Source organism: Lagenorhynchus albirostris, chromosome 20 (assembly GCF_949774975.1).
Source record: "Lagenorhynchus albirostris chromosome 20, mLagAlb1.1, whole genome shotgun sequence".
NCBI classification, from domain to species: domain Eukaryota; kingdom Metazoa; phylum Chordata; class Mammalia; order Artiodactyla; family Delphinidae; genus Lagenorhynchus; species Lagenorhynchus albirostris.
In genome coordinates, this window is record NC_083114.1 from 48,003,448 (window position 1) to 48,023,092 (window position 19,645).

Consider the following 19,645-nt stretch of genomic DNA (forward strand, 5'->3'; position numbering starts at 1 on the left):
CGGCGATTTCGGTCCTTCGAAGGTTTCTACGAGGTTCCGCGCGCGGGGCCGAGGCGAGGACTTTAGCTCCGAGCTCCTCTGCGGGGAAAGGCGGGAGCTCAAGCCGGGCGATACCCGCCGCGAGCGAGGGGTGACTCTCGGCGCTCCTTGCCCGGCCCGCCCCCCACGAACCCGGCCCACCGCGCCGGGCGGAGCCAACCTCCGCCCTGCGACCCCCGACCCCGCGTACCGCCCCTCCGCCGCCGGGCGCGGTTTCCCGGGGACGCATTTCTCGCCGCACCGCGGGCTGCCCGGACCTCCCTGGCGGAGCACCTTCCGGCGGACCCAGCGCGGAGCTCTGAGCTCGGCTGCGGTCCGGCGGCAACCCAGGTGTGGCGGCCTCAGGACGCGGTGCGAGCACAGGAGCCGCACCCCGCGGGACCCCGGCCTCACCCCCGGAGCTCCAGGCCGCCCCGCCTCGCCCCCGGCTCCGAAGGGCGTAGCTGCGTCGGGAGGAGCCTCAGCCTGGCTCGGGCGCTCAGGTGGCCCGGGTCCGCCCAAGTAGGTTCCCTGCGGATTTGACCCGCGGTTCTCGGGTTCCCGGGGCTCTTCCTTCGGGTGGGGGTGGAGGGTGCCCCGCTGGGCAACACATTGGCGACCTAGGTGATTTTTACATGTAACTTAACAATTTCCGAAATTCTCAAACCCACAGCTGGGCACTTAGGCAGTTGTTAAGCTGATGACCATGCTTAATAATTCCCAAACTAGGTACAGGAGGTGAGTGTTCTCTGAAAGTAAGCCTCCCTCATAGTCCGTTCTCCGGTGTTTCGGATTGTAATCGTTTCTCGGCTACCACCTGTTAAGCCTCTGTAGGGAACGATGGCTCCTATAAGGCTGGCCGGGCATAGGTAAGATAAGACAGAGGGGAAAGTACTCTTAGTGCTTTTATAAACCTGGCACCCAGAGGAGAGCACAGAGTGTCCAGGTGACTGCCCTGGGCCCCTTGGTGGGCAGGGAGGGCAGGCATTTTGCAGGCTTCCAGCAGTGTCGCCACTGGATGGTCCTGCTTTGGTGGGGGTCCCCGAGTCTTCTGGGTCGTAGCTGCCTTTTTTTTTTTTTTTTTTTTTTAACATCTTTATTGGAGTATAATTGCTTTACAATGGTATGTTAGTTTCAGCTTCACAACAAAATGAATCAGTTATATATATCGTAGCTGCCTTTTAAGGTAGCCTCCTCTGGGCTAGGCACTGATAGGACGTACTGTTCCATTTACTCTTCACGCCAGTCCTGCCAGGCAGACATCTTAATCCCGCTAAGAAGTAAGGGGTTAAAGCTCAGAGAGGTTGAGTGACCTGACCAAGGTTTCCACTGGAAGGCAACCGGCACTGGGGCTTCAGTTCCTGGCCTGCACCAGCTGACATCCTTAGTGTCCACATTTGTGACCATCGGGCAGCACTGGAGCGGCCTCGAGGAGGGTCGGCTCCTACACCTGCGCTCCGTTGGCCGCGGCTGAGCCCCTGGTCTTACCCCTCAGTGTGGAGACGATGCCAAAGCTGCAGGGCTTCGAGTTCTGGAGCTGTACCCTGGGGGGGGCCCGCCACGTGGTGGCCCCCATGGTGGACCAAAGCGAGCTGGCCTGGAGGCTGCTGAGCCGCCGCCACGGGGCCCAGCTGTGCTACACACCCATGCTGCACGCCCAGGTCTTCATTCGAGATGCCAACTACCGCAAGGAGAACCTGTACTGCGACGTGTGCCCCGAGGACCGGCCTCTCATTGTGCAGGTGGGCAGCCCAGCCCAGAATGCTGGCCGAGCACCTCTCCCTGGGCCTTTCCGGAAAAGGCTTCCTGAGATCGGAGGGGCGGGGGTGGGCCAGTTCTCCCAGAGATTGACCTCTTCCTGGGAGCTGCCTCAGGCTTTTGGTGAACGGACGACCTGGGTGCGATGGAAGATGCGCAGCCCCCTTCCCAGCATCACCCCTAGTGCTCCCTCTTTATCAGAACAGTTACAGAGAATGGCTCTGCTCTTCACAAAGTCAGTGATACTGGCTTTCTGCTACAACTGGGAGAATTGTGTGAATTCGTAACTCGGTCTCGTGGTGGCATGGGAACGCATCCCAGCTTGGTTAAATTGTAAACATCTAAGATAGGATGCCATCCTGTGGTCATCCCCTCGGGCAACACCCCCACTGGTCACCTATGAACCCGTGTGGGACTGGCTTGGGCTCATGGTAACTTTCATGTCTCTTTCAGTTCTGTGCCAACGACCCGGAGGTGTTTGTGCAGGCAGCTCTCCTGGCTCAGGACTACTGCGATGCCATCGACCTGAATCTGGGCTGCCCGCAGATGATAGCCAAGCGAGGTGAGTTCCCGTTCTGGGGTTCTGTGTCATTGCACAAGCTTTTGGCTGGGGTGGACTCCAAGCCCAGAGGTGCCCCGTGTGTGGCTGAGCTGGCCAGGGGCCTGGCCCTGCCTCTGATGGCAGCAGCTCAGGCGGCCACCGGCCCTTTCTTTGCTCCTCCTTCTGGAGAGCGGCCTTCTCAGGCACTGAGGGCGGGGGACAGGGTTCAGCTGGCTGTCAGGGGCTCATCACGTCCTGGGAAGTTGTTGGGTTCCCTCTGGATAAATGTGTTTTGCTGAAAAGTCCCCACCATGCCCTCGTGCTGCCTGAGGGACCAGTGGCTGCTGCCCTGGCATTTCAGCCTTTCTCTCTCACTGTGCCTGAGGAGTTGCTGGTTGGTCAGAGACCGTGTGGGGTGGGCATTCCATTCAGCACCCTTGAGCTCAGGCCGCCGGGCTAATAGAACCTGGCCAGGCAGCTCGAGGCCCATGTGGACTCGAGACGGGGTTGCAGAGGGCATGCTTGTTCTTCGCAGGTCACTATGGCGCCTTCCTGCAGGAGGAGTGGGACCTCCTCCAAAGAATGAGTGAGTTGGCCACACACTACCTGCGGGGACTTGGGGCCACGTTGTGGTTGGGTGGCAGGCCTGAGACAGCCTGGCAGGGTTCAGGAGAGGACAGTGGCTGGCACAGTCCTGTTGGCTGTGGCAACCCCCGCGCCTTTCCACTGTAGAAGGTGGCTGTGAAGTCGCCTGTCCCGCTCCTGCTCTCCCCACGTCGAACCAGATAGTAGGTGCTGGAGGGCGGCATCCTTGCCCACCCAGTCCTGGCCTCTCCAATGCCCTAGGGTCAGAGGTGCAGCTCTCAGCTGCCATCGAGAGGGAGCCAGTGCGGGGCGTCTGCAGGGCCTTTGCTCCTTTGGGGGCTCAGCCATGGGTCCCCACACCCTGCCTGAAGGTGGCACCACAGCTCTCTCAGGAGCTGACTCTGCCTTTCCCTAGTTCTGCTAGCCCACGAAAAACTTTCTGTCCCTGTCACATGCAAGATCCGTGTCTTCCCAGAGATTGACAAGACCGTAAGGTACGCCCAGATGCTGGAAAAGGCTGGCTGCCAGGTGAGGGCTATGGGCCCCCAGGGCCCTGCACTGTTCCCCCGCCTCCAGGAGTGCCCCTTGAGGGTTTACCCTCTGGGGTGGGCAGGAATCAGTGACCTTTACGTGAGGCCTGATGAGGGGAGGGGAGCCCCATGCTTGGGCCCAGGAGGCCAGTATTGTGCAGGGGGAGGTGCTGGGCCTCAACCACCTTCTTCCCACGCACCCCCCACCAGCCCTGGGGTCAGGCTGGTGCCTGTTCCTCCCTCACACCTTTGGCCTTGGGCAGCGGGGGTGCTGCCACCACAGAGAGGACTGGCCCTTGAAAGGGTCTGGGCCTCTCACCTCCACATCCTGGGTGGCGTAGTAGGCTGGCTCTGACGTGCAAGTCCCAGGCAGCACCCCCAGGGTGTCAGCTGGCCTCAAGTGCAGCACTGAGTGAGCGAGGCACAGGGCGGGCGGCCTTTCCTCTGCTCTGCATGGGAAGTTGATACCCTAAAAGCCGAAGGCAGAGGGTCCCCTGGAGTTGGTTTGGGGGCCGCAGTTGAGAGTGGGGCTGAGCCAGGTGCTGCTGTGTCCTAGTTGCTGACTGTCCACGGGCGCACCAAGGAGCAGAAGGGGCCCTTGTCGGGCACCGCGTCCTGGGAGCACATCAAGGCTGTGCGGTGAGTGGACACGGGGTGAACCCAGGGCAGGGAGACAGCCCAGCCCCAAGGCAAGGCCCTCAGCCCTTTGGGCACCAGGAGGGGTACTGGGCCTGGGGGTGAACAGCACAGTGGGAAGATGGAGTTTGGGGGCCTGGCCCTCCCCCCAGGGTTGTGGGGGGAAACAGCATCCTTCTGAGCGTCTGCCCATCCTGTTCCCCGACAGGAAGGCAGTGGCCATCCCCGTGTTTGCCAATGGGAACATCCAGTGCTTGCGGGACGTGGAACGCTGCATCCAGGACACGGGGGTGCAAGGGGTCATGAGTGCAGGTGAGGCTGTGCCCTTGCCCACAGCTGGGCCACCACTGGCAGATGCTGGAGGGGCCTGTTTGCATCATGGCACCATTGGCCCAGCTGCAGAGCCTTAGGCTTCACGCTGTCGTCACTGAAGTCTCCATCTGCCTGATGGGCCAGAGCTGTCAGGCCAGTGGCCAGCCTTGCCCTTGGAGTGGCGAGGCACGGGGGCCCCTGAGCCTTGCATTGCCTTCCTCCTGCAGAGGGAAACCTGCACAACCCTGCCCTGTTCGAGGGCCGCAGTCCTGCCGTGTGGGAGCTGGCCGAGGAGTACCTGGACATCGTGCGGCAGCACCCCTGCCCTCTGTCCTACGTCCGGGCCCACCTCTTTAAGCTGTGGCACCACACGTGAGTTGCCCCCCCAGGGCAAACGCTGTCTGGTCTGAGGCCTGCCTGGAACATTGGGGTTTGTTTGTGTTTTTTTCCTAAATTTTTTTTAAGATTTATTTTATTTATTTATTTTTGGCTGCGTGGGTCTTCGTTGCTGCGTGCGGGCTTTCTCTAGTTGCGGTGAGCGGGGGCTATGCTTTGTTGAGGTGCGTAGGCTTCTCATTGTGGTGGCTTCTCGTTGCGGAGCACAGGCTCTAGGCGCGTGGGCTTCAGTAGTTGTGGCACGCAGGTTCAGTAGTTGTGGCTCACGGGCTCTAGAGCGCAGGCTCAGTAGTTGTGGCGTATGGGCTTAGTTGCTCCGCAGCATGTGCGATAGTCCCACGGCAGGGCTCAAACCCTTGTCCCCTGCATTGGCAGGATTCTTAACCACTGTGCCACCAGGGAAGCCCTGCATTGGGGTTTTTAAGACGAGCTCTCCACAAACATTTACAAAACCACCTGCCACCGAGTCTGGGAGGGCCGCGGTGACATGGTGAGGTTGGGTGGGAGGAGAGACCATGCTCCTCTGTGCCCAGGGCTCAGGGTTGGTGGTTGGGAGCTGGGTGCTGGGTTGGCTCTGTGATGGGGCGTCTGCATCAGGCTGCAGGTGCATCAGCAGCTTCGAGAGGAGCTCGCCAAAGTGAAGACCCTGGAGGGCATTGCCGCAGTGAGCCAGGAGCTGAAGCTGCGGTGTCAGGTAGGTGCTGGGCTAATGTGTAGTGGGAAAGAGGCTTGGGCCTTGGGCCTCTAACCGAGGGCCCTCTGGGCTTTTGCAGGAGGATATATCCAGGCAGAAGGAGGGAGAGAAGCCTTCAGGCGGCTTGCCTTTCTTCCACTGGATCTGCCAGCCCTACTTCCGGCCAGGGTGAGCCTCCCGCATGTGGGCTGGCAGGGGGGTGGGGGGGTGCGAGAGGGTTACATGGAGGAGGGGGCTGTTCTGCCTGCTGCCCCCCTTGGCTGGGGTGCTTCATCCCTCAGGGGCCAGGGGCCTCTTCCTTGTCAGCCTATGTTTAGGTTTTAAATGGCTTTTTTCATAAGATGCTTCTCTAAGCTCCTCTGATCCTGAGTGGGTTTGCCCTGGGGTCAAGAGGTTGACCCTCCCTAGCTTCCTCTGGCTTTTCTGAGGTGAGGCTAGGCTGTCATCTGTAGCCACAGCCCTGCCCAGGACTCGGTGGCTCAGACACTGGTGTCCCAGCCTCCGTGCCGGCTGCTGGGGCCTCAGCAGAGTTGCACACGTCCTCACCCGGGGACTGCAGCTGGCGGGCTGCCTCTCATGAGTGTCCCTCAGCTCCGCCCGCTGCTTCTCCCTTTCAGGCCCAGGGACGGGAGCAGGGAGAGCGGGGGTGCCCGTAGCAAGCGGGCCCTGGAGGAGGAGGAGGGCAGTACAGACGTCTTGTCCAAGAACAAGCAGAAGAAGAAACTGAGGAACCCCCATAAGACCTTCGATCCCTCACTGAAGCGTAAGATGCTCCCACCACTGGAGCCCTGGGAGGTGGCCAGCCCCTGCCCCGGGTCCCCCAGGGTCAGGTGGCTCTGCTGCTTCCTAAGCCATGGGGAGTCCACCAGGGAGGGCCCTGTGACCCTTCCATGTGCCCCCAAGGACACTGGCAGGTCCCACGAGGCCACAGCCAGTCAGCCTCCCTGCCTGCTGTGGTCCCTGAGCTGCTGCCCTGAGGCAGCTGGAGAGGAAGGGAGTGGGGCCTGGGGCGGCTTTCCCAAGAAGGACCTTCAAGTGGGAGGTGGTGGGCATGGAGCCCGTGCACCTCGGGCAGATGGGATGAGGTTTCCCGGCGCAATCGTGAGTACTACGTCCTCTGCCCTCTGCAAGCCACCTGGCCTGGCCAGCCGCAGGGAGCAGGGATACCTGCCAGGGGCCACATGTAGGAGATGGCTGTGGTGGGTGGGCTCACCTAGTTCAACCAGCACCTCCTTTTGCTCTTTTCCCAGCAAAATATGCAAAGTGTGATCAGTGTGGAAACCCAAAGGTGAGTCTGTCCTTCTAGCCACACCGCCCAGGGTAGAGCTCAGCCCCGGGAGGGGTGGGGACCTGCGCAAGAGGTCCTCTCCCTGTCTGTTTTGGGGGCAGCCTGGGCACAGCCCAAGGTGGGTTGGCTTCTGTCGTGTAAGGGGTTCTGCCTATCTTCAGGAGAGCCCCACCTGTGCTCGGGGCCCACTCACTCAGGCTGCAGCCCGGCCAGGGGAGGAGCATTAGCCCCAGGCTCACACACTTTCCTATGTCCAGGGCAACAGATGTGTGTTTAACCTGTGCCGGGGCTGCTGCAAGAAGCGAGCTTTCAAAGAGACGGCTGACTGTCCAGGTGAGGTGCGCCCGCTGCCACCAGGCGCCCGCCCCCACTGTAGTGGGCAGTGGACCCTCAGCCTCCTGAGCCCCATTTCCCTCTCTTGTCCCTCTGCCAGGTCATGGACTGCTTTTTAAAACCAAACTGGAGAAGTCTCTGGCCTGGAAGGGGGCCCAGCCGCGGCTGCAGGAACCACAGCAGGCCAGGCCTGGAGAACCAGGTGGCTTCCCGGAGGTCATGGGCAGTGCCCTGGCCTGAAGGGCAGCTGCAGCCCCATGTGCCACCCCCCAGGCCCGCTGCTGAAGCCTTGAAACGTCCCACTTAAGGAAACTCCTTTACTCAGGGAACCTCCTGCTACTTCACACGGAAGGACAAGCTGGTCTTCCCTTCAGCCCACGCTGGGGGCCCAGAGATGCTGCACCAGGGAGCAGGCTCCCAGGCTGGACCTGCCCCGTCCTCACAGCCCACGTGTGTTCAAGATGAACAATAAATCATTTCAAAGACACGACGTTCCCACTCAGGTTCTTTAAGACCTGAGTGTCGTCGGGGTCAACAGGGCCTTCGCAACAGGGGAATGAGCAAGGCGCCGCCTGCCATCATCTTCCTAACCATGGGACCTGCTAAAAGGAGGGCCATGCACTGGCCTCAGCCCTGCAAAGCCAAGTGGAATGTGAGAAAGGGGAGCCCAAGGAGGTGGGGACTGGGCCAGGGGGCCCCACGGAGACAGGAAGGAGTGGTGCAAGGGGCTGTTCTCAGGCTGCCCTTTAATGGACTAAGATTCAACAATGCTACAACCCCAAATGACACAACGTAGAGGCTGGGAGACAGTGCTGCCAGGTGGGGCCCCAGGCGCCATGTGCGTGAGCCCAGCAGGCCGCTCCTTCCAGGAAAGCCCATCTCCTCCCCAGCACCCCCAGCACAGGGTGCAGCAAGGGGGAAGGGGGGCACAAGAATCTGGGCACATGGAAGCCCAGGCAGGGGGCTGAGGGCTAGCGTCAGCCAGCAGCCAGGCCCCTACAAGTGGGCCACAGGCAACACCTCTGGAAGTGCTGCTGGAGCAGATGCGAGGCCCAGGAGTCCGAGGGTGGGGGGTGGGGCAGGGCGGAAGGTGTGCAGACCGTCCTGGAGGCTGAGGGTGCCCTCACATGTTGGTGCTCATCCGGGACTGGCTGTTGGCTGGCGTCAGCTCCCCTTGGCTCCCTTCCCGGGGAGGGGACTGCAGTGGAGACAGCCACTTAGCCCAGAGGGGCGCGTGTGCCCATCCCATCCCCCCAACCCCAGGGCCCCCCTGCCCGCACCTTGACATGGATCTGGTTGCGTAGCACGGCTGCCCTCAGGATCATGGCTTTGGCACGGCGCTGGAACTCCTTGCCCATCAGCAGGGACTTCTCGAAGGTGGTGCTGCGCTGATCCACGTCCCGGGCATATAGGATCTGTGGAGGTGCAGGGCTCAGTGGGGCCCAGGGTCTCCCTCCCACACCCCACAGCCCTGAGGCTGCCCACCTTGCTGTGGGAGTCGATACGGGCGTTGATGAGCCCCTCCAGGATGAGCTGCGTCAGCTCATCCTCCAGCGCCGCCACTGTGGTGTTGAAGGCCGTGGCCATCTTGCGCATGTCAGCTGACACGTAGGGGCTGAAATACTGCAGAGCAAAGGGAACGTGAGCTACCCACAGACACATCCATAGCACCCTGCCTTGGCCTCAGCTTCTGCCCCTGCGTTTACCTGGATGAGGGCCCGGTTGCGAATCTGTGTGTACAGGGTCCTGACGTGGGGGGCCAGGTACATGTCTAGGAGCAGGTTGTCCTGGCGAGGAGAGCCAGTTAGGGACAGCTGCCCCAGGCCTTCCGCACCCGCCCACCTCCAAGCCAGGCCAGGCCCCTCACCTTCATCTCGTCCAGCATCTTCAGGCACGAGGCATACTTGGACTCATAGAATTTGAAGATAATGTCCCGAACCTGTGGTTCCAGCTCCAAGAACAACTTGAAGGAGCTGCAGATGCCAGACTCCTCAGAGCCGGCCCTGCCTGCCCACCCGCCTGAAGGTGGCTGGGGGCGCAGGAGCAGGGCTGCAGTGCCCAGTACCCCACCTTCCACCCACCTGCTGGAGATGACATTGCGCTGCAGCTCCTGCCGGTCAAAGGTGGCCAAGGCGCACAGGCCACCGTACACGGCCACGTTGCTGGGGGAGAGCAGCTGAGGAGCAGGAAGGGAGATAGGTCAGAGTCCTGGAGTCACTGGCAGTCAGTACAGAAGTCTGGGCTGGGTCCACCCTACCTCACCCACCACCCACTCAGAATGCCTAGAACCCCATGGGGGTGACCGCCCAACAGAGAGCCCAACTCTCGAGCCCTCACCCTGCTTCCCAAGCCCCAGTGAAGTTCTCCTCCCCAGAGACCCTCACGCCCCTCACCTCGGGGAAGTCGCAGTGATCGAAGGAAGCCAGCAGGAAGCACTTGGCAGCCTGCTTGTACTTGCGTGCGGCCAACTCAGCCAGGCCTGGAGCGGGGGCAGGGGGAAAAAGGATGAAGCCCGGCATCCAGAGGAAGCTGCCAGGGCCCTGTGGGGCCATCAACGGGCGCGCACCTGGGGCAGAAACGCTGGCAAGTGAGAAGTAACCTCGCCAGTGAGCACCGGCAGCACTCTCCATGAACCAGGCGCCCAGGGAGGCTGAGCAGCTGCTACTCCTACTGCAAAGGGCACCCGAGCTGTTGAGCTGACAGGCTAGGGGTGGGAGCAGGGGTAACCAGCCATGGCAGCCCTGTCAGAAGGCACTGCCTCTACTCCCAACCACTGCTCACCACTCCCTAGCCTCCAAGGGGGACCTGAGCCGGGTAGGTGTCAGGTACAGCACAGGTGTGGGGCTTGTGGGTTTCCCTGGCTGGGATGAGGTCACCTGGGCTGCCCTCCTGCCCCTGTGCCCCAGGGCCCTCACCTGCTGCACACTTGAGCTTGGTGAGGATGGCCTGAGTCTGGGTGTCCCGCTCCCCACGCTGCTGCAGGAGAAGGTCGCACATGTGAGCAACCCCCCGCCCTCCATACCCCCCAGGCACCCGGCCCCAGCCTAAGAGCAACAGAGGCAGACTCCAGGAGGACAAGGCCCACCAGGGCCAGGAGTGGTCAAGGATCCTAGGGCAAGTTCCAAGGGGCACAGAGCCATCATTACCTCGGCAATTTCCGGGGTGGACTCGGCCTTGCTGACATAGCTCAGCACGTGAGACCAATTTTGCAAGTAGACGCTGACCTGGTGGGCAGGTGGAATGCACTCAGCCTGGGGCGCCCCCTCTTGGTCCACGGGCATTGCTGCCCTATGCCCCCCTCCCATGCCACCCACCCCAGGGCCCACCTTGATGACGTTGAGGCACATGTTAATGACGTGCTTGGCGCTGGTGCAGTAGTCCCGGGCCCGGGAGTAACACTTGAGAGCGTTGCTAAGGTCGCCACAGTCCAGATAGTGGTCACCCAGGTCATCATGGCCACGCCTGTGGGTCCGGCCGCAAGTGGACACCGGTCAGTCCATGGGCCTGGCTGCCCAACCCCCCCACCCCAAGGGTGCACCTGATGCTCCCTCTGATGGAGCCTGCCCCCCAGCCCCCTGGGCACACCTGATGCTCTCCTTGATAGAATTGCCCTTGTAGTTCTTCAGATCTGTGTCTAGCTTCTCCAGCTTCAGCAAGGCCTTCTTCCGCGTGGCCTCCACCCAGGCTGTGTCCAAGGGTGGGGGCTCCACACCACTCTCAGGGATGGCGTCCGGTGCATTCTGCAGCTCCCTGAGGGAGGACCTGGCCATTAGGGGCCCGTGTGCAGGGGGGCAGCTGCCTCCCATTGGCCCTCATCCCCACTGGGAGGGCGCCCAGTTGGCACAGGGGCAGTTGTGACAGCAGGAGCCCGCAGCCTGGCGGGAGAGCCCAGCGAGAAATAAGTCACACAGCCGTGCTAAGAAGCAAAAAGCACATTGCAGTCTCCACAGGCTCTGCTCAGTGTTGGAACTGCACACGCATGCAAATGTGGAGAGCGCCTGAATTCTCAACGAGGAGAGTGAGAGTCTAGCCCGTTGAGTCGTTTCTGCCCCTCCTGGCTTTTCAATAAGAAAGCCAGATCACTGTGTCATGGGGCCAGGCACTGCAGGAGCATAGGGAAGGCCCTTGCCCAGGCTGGCCATATAGCACACGCAACCCCTGCCCCACCTCATTGAGCCCTGGCCTCACCTGGCAGCCTCCAGGAGCTTGCGGTGGATCTCCTCGTACATGTCCACGTTGAAGGTCCTCTGCACGAAGGACAGGGCCATCTTCAGGGCCTCCACCCGCAGCGGGGGGCAGTGGTCAGCAATGAACTGCAGTCGTTCGATGCGCATCAGGCCACTGTAGCTGGCCGCGTACTGCTCCAGATCCTGGGGGCGGGGGTGGATTGTGCAAGCTGGGACCCTAGACCTCAAACCCCAGCCAGTGAGTCAGGAGTAGTGGCATCTGGGCACCAAATAAACCACTGTCCAGGGGCTGACGAAAGGCCACTCGGGATGGGCCAGTGCAAGGCCCTCTGGAGTCAATCTCTGCCCTGGGGGGTGAACGGCCAGAGCCACGTGGGCAGCCAGTCACCAAGCTGAGCAGTGAGGAGACAGTGCTTCCCAGGCTGGGTCCCAAGGAAGACCTGCCCTCGCAGTGAGACTCGACCTGCAGGGGGGCCTGGCACACAGGGCTCCTCCGTGTGGGGGAGAAGCAGGTGCAGGGTCTGGAAACGACTAGCAACCCATTGTAAGTGCGCAACTAGAAACCCTAAAAGTTTCTGAGTCACAAAAAGATGCGGTGGAAGTGGGGAGCCTGGCCTGGACCTCCCAGCAGGACTGACACCCCCATGCAGTCCCCGACGCTCCAGGAGTGCCCGCCAGGCTCCATACCAGGGTGGGGTTCTCCACAACGTAGTTGACATCGGGCGCGTTCTGCGGGTCCTCCTGGGGGTCCACGTCAATCTGCATAGGCTCCACGGCTCCCTGCAACACGGGCCAGCACCTTGGCACCTCGAGCAGGGGACGCCCAGGGAGGGCGAGTGACCCTCACTGTGTCCCAGCTCAGCTCTGCCCTCCATCTCCCGGGTGGGTGGGATCCTGTCCCCCGAGCCCCTCCCCACTGCCCGCCAAGTCCAGCGCCGCCACATCAGGGAGGGGGCTCCTAGCAAGACCGTTGGCTCAAGAGCAGAACGCTCAGCCCGATCGTGATGGCCCATCTGTGGGGCGGGAACCAGAGCCGAAAGACCACTACCCAGGGACCCCAGAGGGTCCCTACGTGCTCCCAGCCACCGTCCTGACGCAGCCTCCTCCGAGCCATAGGGAAAACACGGGCGGCCTCGACCCAGGCGCGGCTGAGCAGCCGGAGCCGCAGCGCCGGGCGAGTACCGCCGATGGACCGGGAGGCGGGAGGGGGGCGCCCGGGCGCCCTGCGCGGCCCGGCGGGCGTGCGGGCTGGTCCCGGCCCCTATCCTGGAAGGTACCTCATAAAGCAGCGTACAGGCCGACAGGCTGGCGCTCAGGCTGAAGTCCCCGGCCGTGCCCGGCAGGAAGAGCTCTGACCTACCGCTGGGAGGGGCGCAGTGCACATCTGCCACTGACGACGCGGCCGCGCGGGGGGCCGGGCCACCCCGCATTCTGTCCTGACTCTCTGCACCCCCCGACCCTGACACAGAGCTGGCTGGCTGCTGAAGGAGAGAGAGCGTTAGCGCGCCGGGCCTGCCGGGCTGCCGGGGCCGACGGGCGGGACGCTGCGGCCGGAGCCCGGGCGCAGGGAGAACGCCGCGCGGGGGGTTGCGCACGGCCGGCCCCGCTCAGGCCCAGCGGCGGGAGCGCGGGGGGGCCGCCGGCCGCGGCTCGTTACCTGCAAGTTAAACACCTGAACCGGCAGCGGCATCTTCGCCCACCCCGCCGCGGCGCGCCGTTCACTTCCGGGGCAGCGCAGCCGCCGCTTCCGGGTCGTGGCATGGGCGGGGCGGCTCTTAAAGGGGCCGCGGCGCTCCTGGCCGGGCGGTGACCGCGGGTCCCGCGGCCGCATGAGCCGCGCGCGGGGGGCGCTGTGCCGGGCCTGCCTCGCGCTGGCCGCGGCCCTAGCCGCGCTGCTGCTGCTGCCACTGCCGCTACCCCGCGCGCCCGCGCCGGCCCCGACCCGGGCCCCGGCCCCCGGCCCCGGCCCACACGCTCCCCCTGCCCGTCCCGCCACCGCCCCCCGCCTGCGGCCCGACGACGTCTTCATCGCGGTCAAGACCACCCGGAAGAACCACGGGCCGCGCCTGGGTCTGCTGCTGCGCACCTGGATCTCCCGGGCCCGACGGCAGGTGGGCCCCGTCCCGAGACCCCGCGGACCCCGCCCCCGGCACCCTCCCATGCCCCGAGATCCCAGCTCCCCGGATTCCTGACCTTGGGACGGCCCGGGACCTCCCCCATCTCTAGTCCCGGCACAGCCGCCCCCCGGAATCCGCCCTCAGGACCTCCACCGCCGGGATCCTCCACCCGGGACTCCTACCCCGGCATCCTTGCCTTGGGACCCCGCGCCCTCATCCCCAAACTGGCAACCCCGCCCTGGACCCCACCCAGGATAACCACCCCAGGACCCCTTACCCACCGCTGTGTCCCTAGCATGGCAGTCAGGCCACAGGCCTGAGTATACAGAGACCCAGGACCCTCAGTGCCCACCCTTTCCTGTCCGTTCTCGGGCTCCAGGCTTGGGTGGGTTTTCCCAGCTGACACTGGGCTGAGGCCACAGAAACTCCTCCAGCAAGAGCAAGCCTGGCCCCAGCAGCACTGGGGATGCTGAGAGTACTAGCAGGCTGTCACTGGGACACCGCCCTTCCTTCTCCTGGACCCCATCCCTTCCAAGCCCACCCTTGCCTCTCCAGCTTCATCCTTGCTCACAGGGCCAAGGCCCTGCCAGACCCAGAGTCCCTGGGAGGTGCCTCTTGAAACCTCACAGGTTATTTCTCTATAGACGTTCATTTTTACCGACGGGGATGACCCTGAGCTACAGCTCCTGGAAGGTGAGTGCCCTCCCCAGCCCAGCCCTGCTGGCGTGTCTGAGGGCCTCCTTCTCAAATATCCCTTGGTTCAGTGCCACATGGACCCCTGCTGTGTATAAAGGCCCGGGGTGGGGGGTGGGGGTGTTAAGGCACCTGCCCAAGGCTACACAGCTGGTAGAGAACAGAGCCTGGAGTCCAGGGCCCCACCCTACCAGCCATGCTCTGCCTCCCTCAGCCACTGGCTGACTTCCCAGTGCCTCTGGCTGGAGTCATGTCCCCTGAAGATGGGCCAGCAGGGAACCATCCTTTCCAGTCCTGCCCAGAGCAGTGTGGTCCCACCCCAGTCCTATTTCCTGGTGGGTTTTCTCCCATGAGACTCCAAGTGGTCGTCATCTGCCCAGACCTCGGAGGGCAGCAACAGGATCAGCTGAAGGAGGTCAAGACAGAGCTGTGATTGGGTCCGACTTCCGGACCTTGAACAGGACAGGCCCTGTGCCGACCAGCTAGCCGCATTTTGCCCGACTTCAGTGGGGTGGGCTGGCAGCAGGCCTCACCCCAGCCCTCATGCTTCCATCTCTCCAATGGGCAGGCAGCCATGTCGTCAACACCAACTGCTCAGCCGTGCACACACGCCAGGCTCTGTGCTGCAAGATGTCAGTGGAATATGACAAGTTCATTGAGTCTGGACGCAAGTATGTGGTGGCCACGCCCATGCCCCCTGGAGACCCCAGGGCTGAGTGAGAGTCCGGGCCCCCACCTGGGCCAGGGGCTCCCCCACCCCCACCCCCTGGGCCTGGCTCACTCTAGAGACTGCACGTTCCCAGGTGGTTCTGCCATGTGGACGATGACAACTACGTAAACCCCGAAGGCCTGCTGCAGCTGCTGTCCACCTTCTCACCCAGCCAAGACGTCTACCTGGGGCGGCCCAGCCTGGACCACCCCATCGAGGCTACCGAGAGGGTCCAAGGAGGTGGAACCGTGAGTGCTGGGGCCGGGGAGGGGCCGCTGAGAACATGGAGACCCTAGCAGGGAAGGGCTGGGACAGGTGCCCGATGCACCCAGATGCAGTGTTTCAGGAACTGGGGTAAGTGAGGTGGGGCTGCGGGAGGGGCTGGGACCACAGGCAACTGGGCTGTGGAAGCCCCGGTGTCCTTGTGCCCTGGGAAGCTTCTGCCAATTGACCAGGGAGTCATTAAGGAGCAGCTTGGGGACGACCCTTGGAGTGCCCAGACGAAGAGTTGGGGTGAAGAGACCTGATCGGTGGCTCCCTTCCCTTCAGGTAACCACGGTCAAGTTCTGGTTTGCTACCGGAGGGGCCGGGTTCTGCTTGAGCAGAGGCCTTGCACTCAAGATGAGCCCATGGGCCAGGTGAGTGAAGGCCAGGCAGGCGCTGGCTGCCGCAGATGGAGCTGCCCAGGGCTGGGGAGGCACTGACCTGTCCCCGCTCCGCTCCCCAGCCTGGGCAGTTTCATGAGCACAGCCGAGCGGGTGCGGCTGCCGGACGACTGCACGGTGGGCTACATTGTGGAGGGGCTGCTGGGCGCCCGCCTGTTGCACAGCTCGCTGTTCCACTCCCACCTGGAGAGCCTGCAGAGGCTGCCGCCCGACACCCTGCTCCAGCAGGTAGGCGCGCTGGGCCCCTGCTGCCTCCGCAGGTGTCCCTGCCTCGGGCCCCTGCCCCCACCTGGCTCCCCAGCACCCAGATGGGCTCCCGGCTGAACAAGGGCTCAGGGCGGGGGTAGGTTCCAGCGCTGCGGCAACTTTGCCGTGGACCCTGGACCCTGGCTGCTGTGGCCCAGGGTCCTGGCTGTAGGGGGCTCCCAGGCTCATACAGGGGCTCTTTTGTAAAGAACAGCTGCTGCGCCTTCCCTGGTGGGTGGGCCCAGGGCACCCGGGCCATGGGCAGTGGTTCAGGTGTGACAGGAGTCACAGACCTGGCCCAGGGAGGGGCGATCAGCTTTGGGCAGGGGGTTGGGGACCTCTCGCCCCTACACATGCACCAGCCACCTCCCTGAGGTGTCTTCTGTGCTGGCCACGCCTCTCAGCCCCCATCACTCTTCAGTGCTCTTCCTGAGCCTGCCCTGAGAGCGCTGAGTGGGGGGCGCTAGGAAACCAGGAGGCCGAGTGGTATCTCCTGTGAAGGATGGGGTGGGAGGCACTGGCCCGGAGAGTGACTCTCCCTCCTCCTCTCTCCCAGGTCACCTTGAGCTACGGGGGTCCTGAGAACCCACATAATGTGGTGAACGTGGCCGGAGGCTTCAGCCTGCAGCAGGACCCCACGCGGTGAGCCGGCAGTGGGGAGGAGTGCTGGGGCCAGCCCACCCGTCTTGCAGCCTGACTCCCACTTCCCTCCCAGGTTTAAGTCCGTCCACTGCCTTCTTTACCCGGACACGGACTGGTGTCCTGAGCAGAAGCAGAGTGACGTCGCCTCTCGGTGAACCTCGACGTCGACCCAAATATGCCTCTGGCTCTGCCCCAGGTGCAAGTGGACGACGCCTGCCTGAGGGAGCAAGAACAGTGCTGTTCCCTCCTGGGTTCCAGGCGGCCACGGTCACGGTCTCATCCAGGGAGATAAGGGCGCCCAGCAAATACTCCAGCTGGCTTGGAGGCCTCCCCACAGCCCCGGGCAGGCCCGGGTGACCTGGCACTGTGGGAGAGGAGGACAGCGCTGTGTGCCTGCCCAGGGGCCCAGCCCCAGCTCTCACAGGAAGGGTCTCACCCTAGGGTCCGGGGACCTGGGAGGGGGCTGACATCTGACTCCCAGGGCTCCGTCCTGCTCCCCTCACCTGTTGGAGAGGGGACTCCAGGCCAGGGTTGTGTGTGAGATGCTGCAGCTTAGCAAAGGTGACTACAGATGCTTCACCTTCTGTTCTCTTGAGAAGCCGCCCTCCCCACACCAGGCTTTGGAGCCCAGACAGGGCCTCTCTGTTCCCGAGGGGAGCCGCACTCAAGGATGCAGGCCTCTGGCTGGCTGTGCTCTTGGGCACAGCTTACTGCTAGCCAGGGCATCTCCATTCAGCGGCCACCTTCTTGGGGGCCATCGGCCAAGGGGTTCTTACTGAGGGAACTTGAACTTTTCTCCACTCTGACTCATTGCTCAGTACTGGTCCTCCCTTCCTCCACCCTGGGCCCCAAGTCCATGAAACAGCAGGAGCCTTTTGTGTGAGGCCCTCTCTGCAGTGAGGCATCCCCATCCCACCAGCTGACCCACCTTGACCTTGACGGTGCCTTTCCATGGGAGGAGGAAACAGAACAAGGGGAGCCAGCGCTTGCCTTCTGGTCTCTCGCTCTGCTATTGCAACGAGTGAATAAAGCCTTGATTGTTACTCTGTCATTGTCTTAATTAACCAGTGGCACCTGGCAGCTCAGCTCCGGCTAGGGCCACACAGCATCCAGCTCCTCCCCCGAAGGCTCTGCCCCAGACCAGCTCCACGCCAGGCAGATCTGCGTTCCTTACCGCACTGCCAGTGCAGCCAAGCCTTAAGCTGCCCACTGGGCTCTTCAGTGTGAGTTGAAGAGTATGTGGCGGGGGGCGGGGGGGCCTGCAGGGAATGATGGAAACATGACAGAACTTGCCCCAGGAGGCAGACCGCCTGAGTGTCATGCTTGCTTTTTCAGCACACTGTGGAAGTAGCGTGTGTGCGTGCATGCACAGACATGTACGTGTGTATGTGCATGGGTGAGCACATGTGTGCGTGTGTGTATGTGGGAATTGCTGTGTAAACGTATGCATGTGGGTACGAACGTGTGTGGCTGTGTACGTGTGGGCAGGTGTGTGTGTGTGTGTGTGTGTGTGTGTGTGTGTGTGTGTGTGTGTGTGTGTGTGTGTGTGTGTGTGTGTGTGTGTGTGTGTGTGTGTGTGTGTGTGTGTGTGTGTGTGTGTAGGGCAGGCCAGCAATACCCAGTAAGCAGGTTGGAGTCAGTATGGGCTGAGTGGTCAGACCGAGGTCCCTTGGAGAGGGGTTTATGGCAGGTCACTGGGAACTGTCCATGCTCAGCAGTCACCTCCCCTCACATTCCCAGATGTGAATGTGTAACAGCCCCCGAGACCTAGACACACACTGAGCCTCCCAGACCGCAGCCCACTGGGGCATCCACACAGCACAGACCCAGGACAGCATCAGTTGGACCAAATTGCCCCTCCCCCAGCTGGAGCCGCCTCAGGTCTCGATCTCCAGGCTCGACCACCTCGGAGGCACAGACTCCTCCCTCACCAGGTGCAGAGAAATAGTCACCCCCAGCCCTCCAGCACCCTCTAAGGGGAGGTGGGACTGGCTAGCACCCTGAGGCTGCATGATCTGCCCAAGTGGGCGGTCCATTTATTGTTCAGAGAGAAAAAAGCCTGGAAGGAAACACCAAAATGTTTATGTGATTATCCCTGAAAAGTGCAAAAATTGACAAAAATGTTTTTTTCTCTTCCCACTTTTTGTTATTTTACAAATAACAAAATATGTCGTATAGTAGACATAATAGATGTATAATCAAAGTTAAAATTTTGTTAATTAAGGTTCAAAATTAAATTGTGTGTACTTGGCCCTCCATCTAACTTTTTTTTTTTTTTTTTTTGCAGTATGCGGGCCTCTCACTGTTGTGGCCTCTCCCGTTGCGGAGCACAGGTTCCGAACGTGCAGGCTCAGTGGCCATGGCTCACGGGCCCAGCCGCTCCGCGGCATGTGGGATCCTCCCAGACTGGGGCACGAACCCGTGTCCCCTGCATTGACAGGCGGACTCTCAACCACTGCGCCACCAGGGAAGCACCTCCATCTAACATTTTTTTGGACAACTATTTACTCAGCATCAGTCCATCCCATGTAATTGCATGCCAGGCACTGAGCAAGCCCAGAGGAATGGTGACCTGCAAAATGGACCAGCTCCCCAGGGCTGGGGAGAGTTGGGGTGTATGGGGCATAGCCACTGATGGGTATGGGCTTACTTTGAGGGGATGAAAAGTCAATCCTCGTTATTTGCAGACTCTGTGTTTCCAAATTCACCCACATGATAAAACTTATTTGTAACCCCCAAATCGACACCTACTTTCCTGGTCATTCTCAGACACGCAAACAACGGTGAAAAAAATTGAGTTGCCAGACGTGCCCATCCCCAGCTGAGGCTTAACTAGGTGAGGCTTGGCCCCAGAGACTCCGAGAACATGGAAACAGTAGGGGGCAGTGCAGAGTAAAGCAAGAAACCCAGTGGGAATTAACTTCACTCTGGAATTAGATTATGGTGATGGTTACACAATTCTGTGAATGTAATAAAAAAAAAAAACTAGTGAATTACACCCTTCAAAACTGTACACTTTTTGATGTGTGAGTGATGTCTCAATAAAGATGTTATTTAAAAAGTAGCCAAGATGAAATTAAAAATTGAAATAGCCCTATATTTATTACATAATCTGAATTGAACAAAAACATTCCCATAAAGAAATCTCCAGGATCAGACGGTTTCATTGGTGAATTCTATCAAACATGTAGGGAAGGAATAACATCAATCTTACACACAGTCTTCCAGAAAATAGATGAGGACATTTTCCAATTCGTTTTATGAGGCCAGCATTACTCTGGTACCAAAATCAGCA

At 61.5% G+C, this 19,645-nt stretch overlaps 3 protein-coding genes and 1 long non-coding RNA gene across 25 annotated transcripts; 3 read left to right on the forward strand and 1 right to left on the reverse strand.

The window, feature by feature from the left end:
• The first annotated feature begins 298 nt into the window (after positions 1 to 298).
• DUS1L (dihydrouridine synthase 1 like) lies at positions 299 to 7,578 on the forward strand. Of its 3 annotated transcripts, none has more exons than XM_060134476.1 (14): positions 299 to 540; positions 1,514 to 1,760; positions 2,230 to 2,338; positions 2,853 to 2,903; positions 3,378 to 3,430; positions 3,989 to 4,071; positions 4,277 to 4,380; positions 4,608 to 4,752; positions 5,374 to 5,470; positions 5,550 to 5,638; positions 6,088 to 6,233; positions 6,721 to 6,758; positions 7,016 to 7,091; positions 7,192 to 7,578. In XM_060134476.1, the coding sequence occupies exons 2-14, from the start codon at positions 1,524 to 1,526 to the stop codon at positions 7,329 to 7,331; spliced, it is 1,368 nt and encodes a 455-aa protein (XP_059990459.1). In that variant the 5' UTR covers positions 299 to 540; positions 1,514 to 1,523; the 3' UTR covers positions 7,332 to 7,578. The 3 variants fall into 3 exon arrangements, with proteins under 3 accessions (XP_059990459.1, XP_059990458.1, XP_059990460.1); XM_060134475.1 differs by having other exon boundaries at positions 300 to 540; positions 3,318 to 3,430; XM_060134477.1 differs by lacking the exon at positions 2,853 to 2,903 and having other exon boundaries at positions 300 to 540.
• Positions 7,579 to 7,820: 242 nt separating this feature from the next.
• GPS1 (G protein pathway suppressor 1) lies at positions 7,821 to 13,031 on the reverse strand. 20 transcript variants are annotated; one of them, XM_060134064.1, is made up of 15 exons: positions 12,936 to 13,008; positions 12,556 to 12,759; positions 11,966 to 12,058; positions 11,280 to 11,461; positions 10,677 to 10,841; positions 10,418 to 10,553; positions 10,238 to 10,315; positions 10,007 to 10,064; positions 9,485 to 9,570; positions 9,173 to 9,267; positions 8,959 to 9,064; positions 8,798 to 8,878; positions 8,577 to 8,714; positions 8,372 to 8,506; positions 8,031 to 8,289 (listed from the first exon to the last, which is right to left on the reverse strand). In XM_060134064.1, exons 1-15 carry the CDS (start codon positions 12,966 to 12,968, stop codon positions 8,215 to 8,217), a joined length of 1,665 nt encoding a protein of 554 aa, XP_059990047.1. In that variant the 5' UTR covers positions 12,969 to 13,008; the 3' UTR covers positions 8,031 to 8,214. The 20 variants fall into 20 exon arrangements, with proteins under 20 accessions (XP_059990037.1, XP_059990038.1, XP_059990045.1 ...); XM_060134063.1 differs by having other exon boundaries at positions 10,007 to 10,067; positions 12,936 to 13,007; XM_060134067.1 differs by having other exon boundaries at positions 8,062 to 8,289; positions 10,007 to 10,067; positions 12,556 to 12,756; positions 12,936 to 13,000.
• A 76-nt stretch (positions 13,032 to 13,107) lies between these two features.
• On the forward strand, positions 13,108 to 16,645 carry RFNG (RFNG O-fucosylpeptide 3-beta-N-acetylglucosaminyltransferase). Its single transcript, XM_060134255.1, has 8 exons — positions 13,108 to 13,389; positions 14,040 to 14,088; positions 14,657 to 14,759; positions 14,892 to 15,045; positions 15,347 to 15,435; positions 15,525 to 15,690; positions 16,265 to 16,350; positions 16,424 to 16,645. Exons 1-8 carry the CDS (start codon positions 13,108 to 13,110, stop codon positions 16,503 to 16,505), a joined length of 1,011 nt encoding a protein of 336 aa, XP_059990238.1. The 3' UTR covers positions 16,506 to 16,645.
• Positions 16,646 to 17,599: 954 nt separating this feature from the next.
• Positions 17,600 to 19,414, forward strand: LOC132511232 (uncharacterized). The gene is made up of 2 exons (XR_009537561.1): positions 17,600 to 18,284; positions 18,638 to 19,414. It is a non-coding gene; the product is annotated as an uncharacterized LOC132511232 (long non-coding RNA).
• Positions 19,415 to 19,645: the final 231 nt, after the last annotated feature.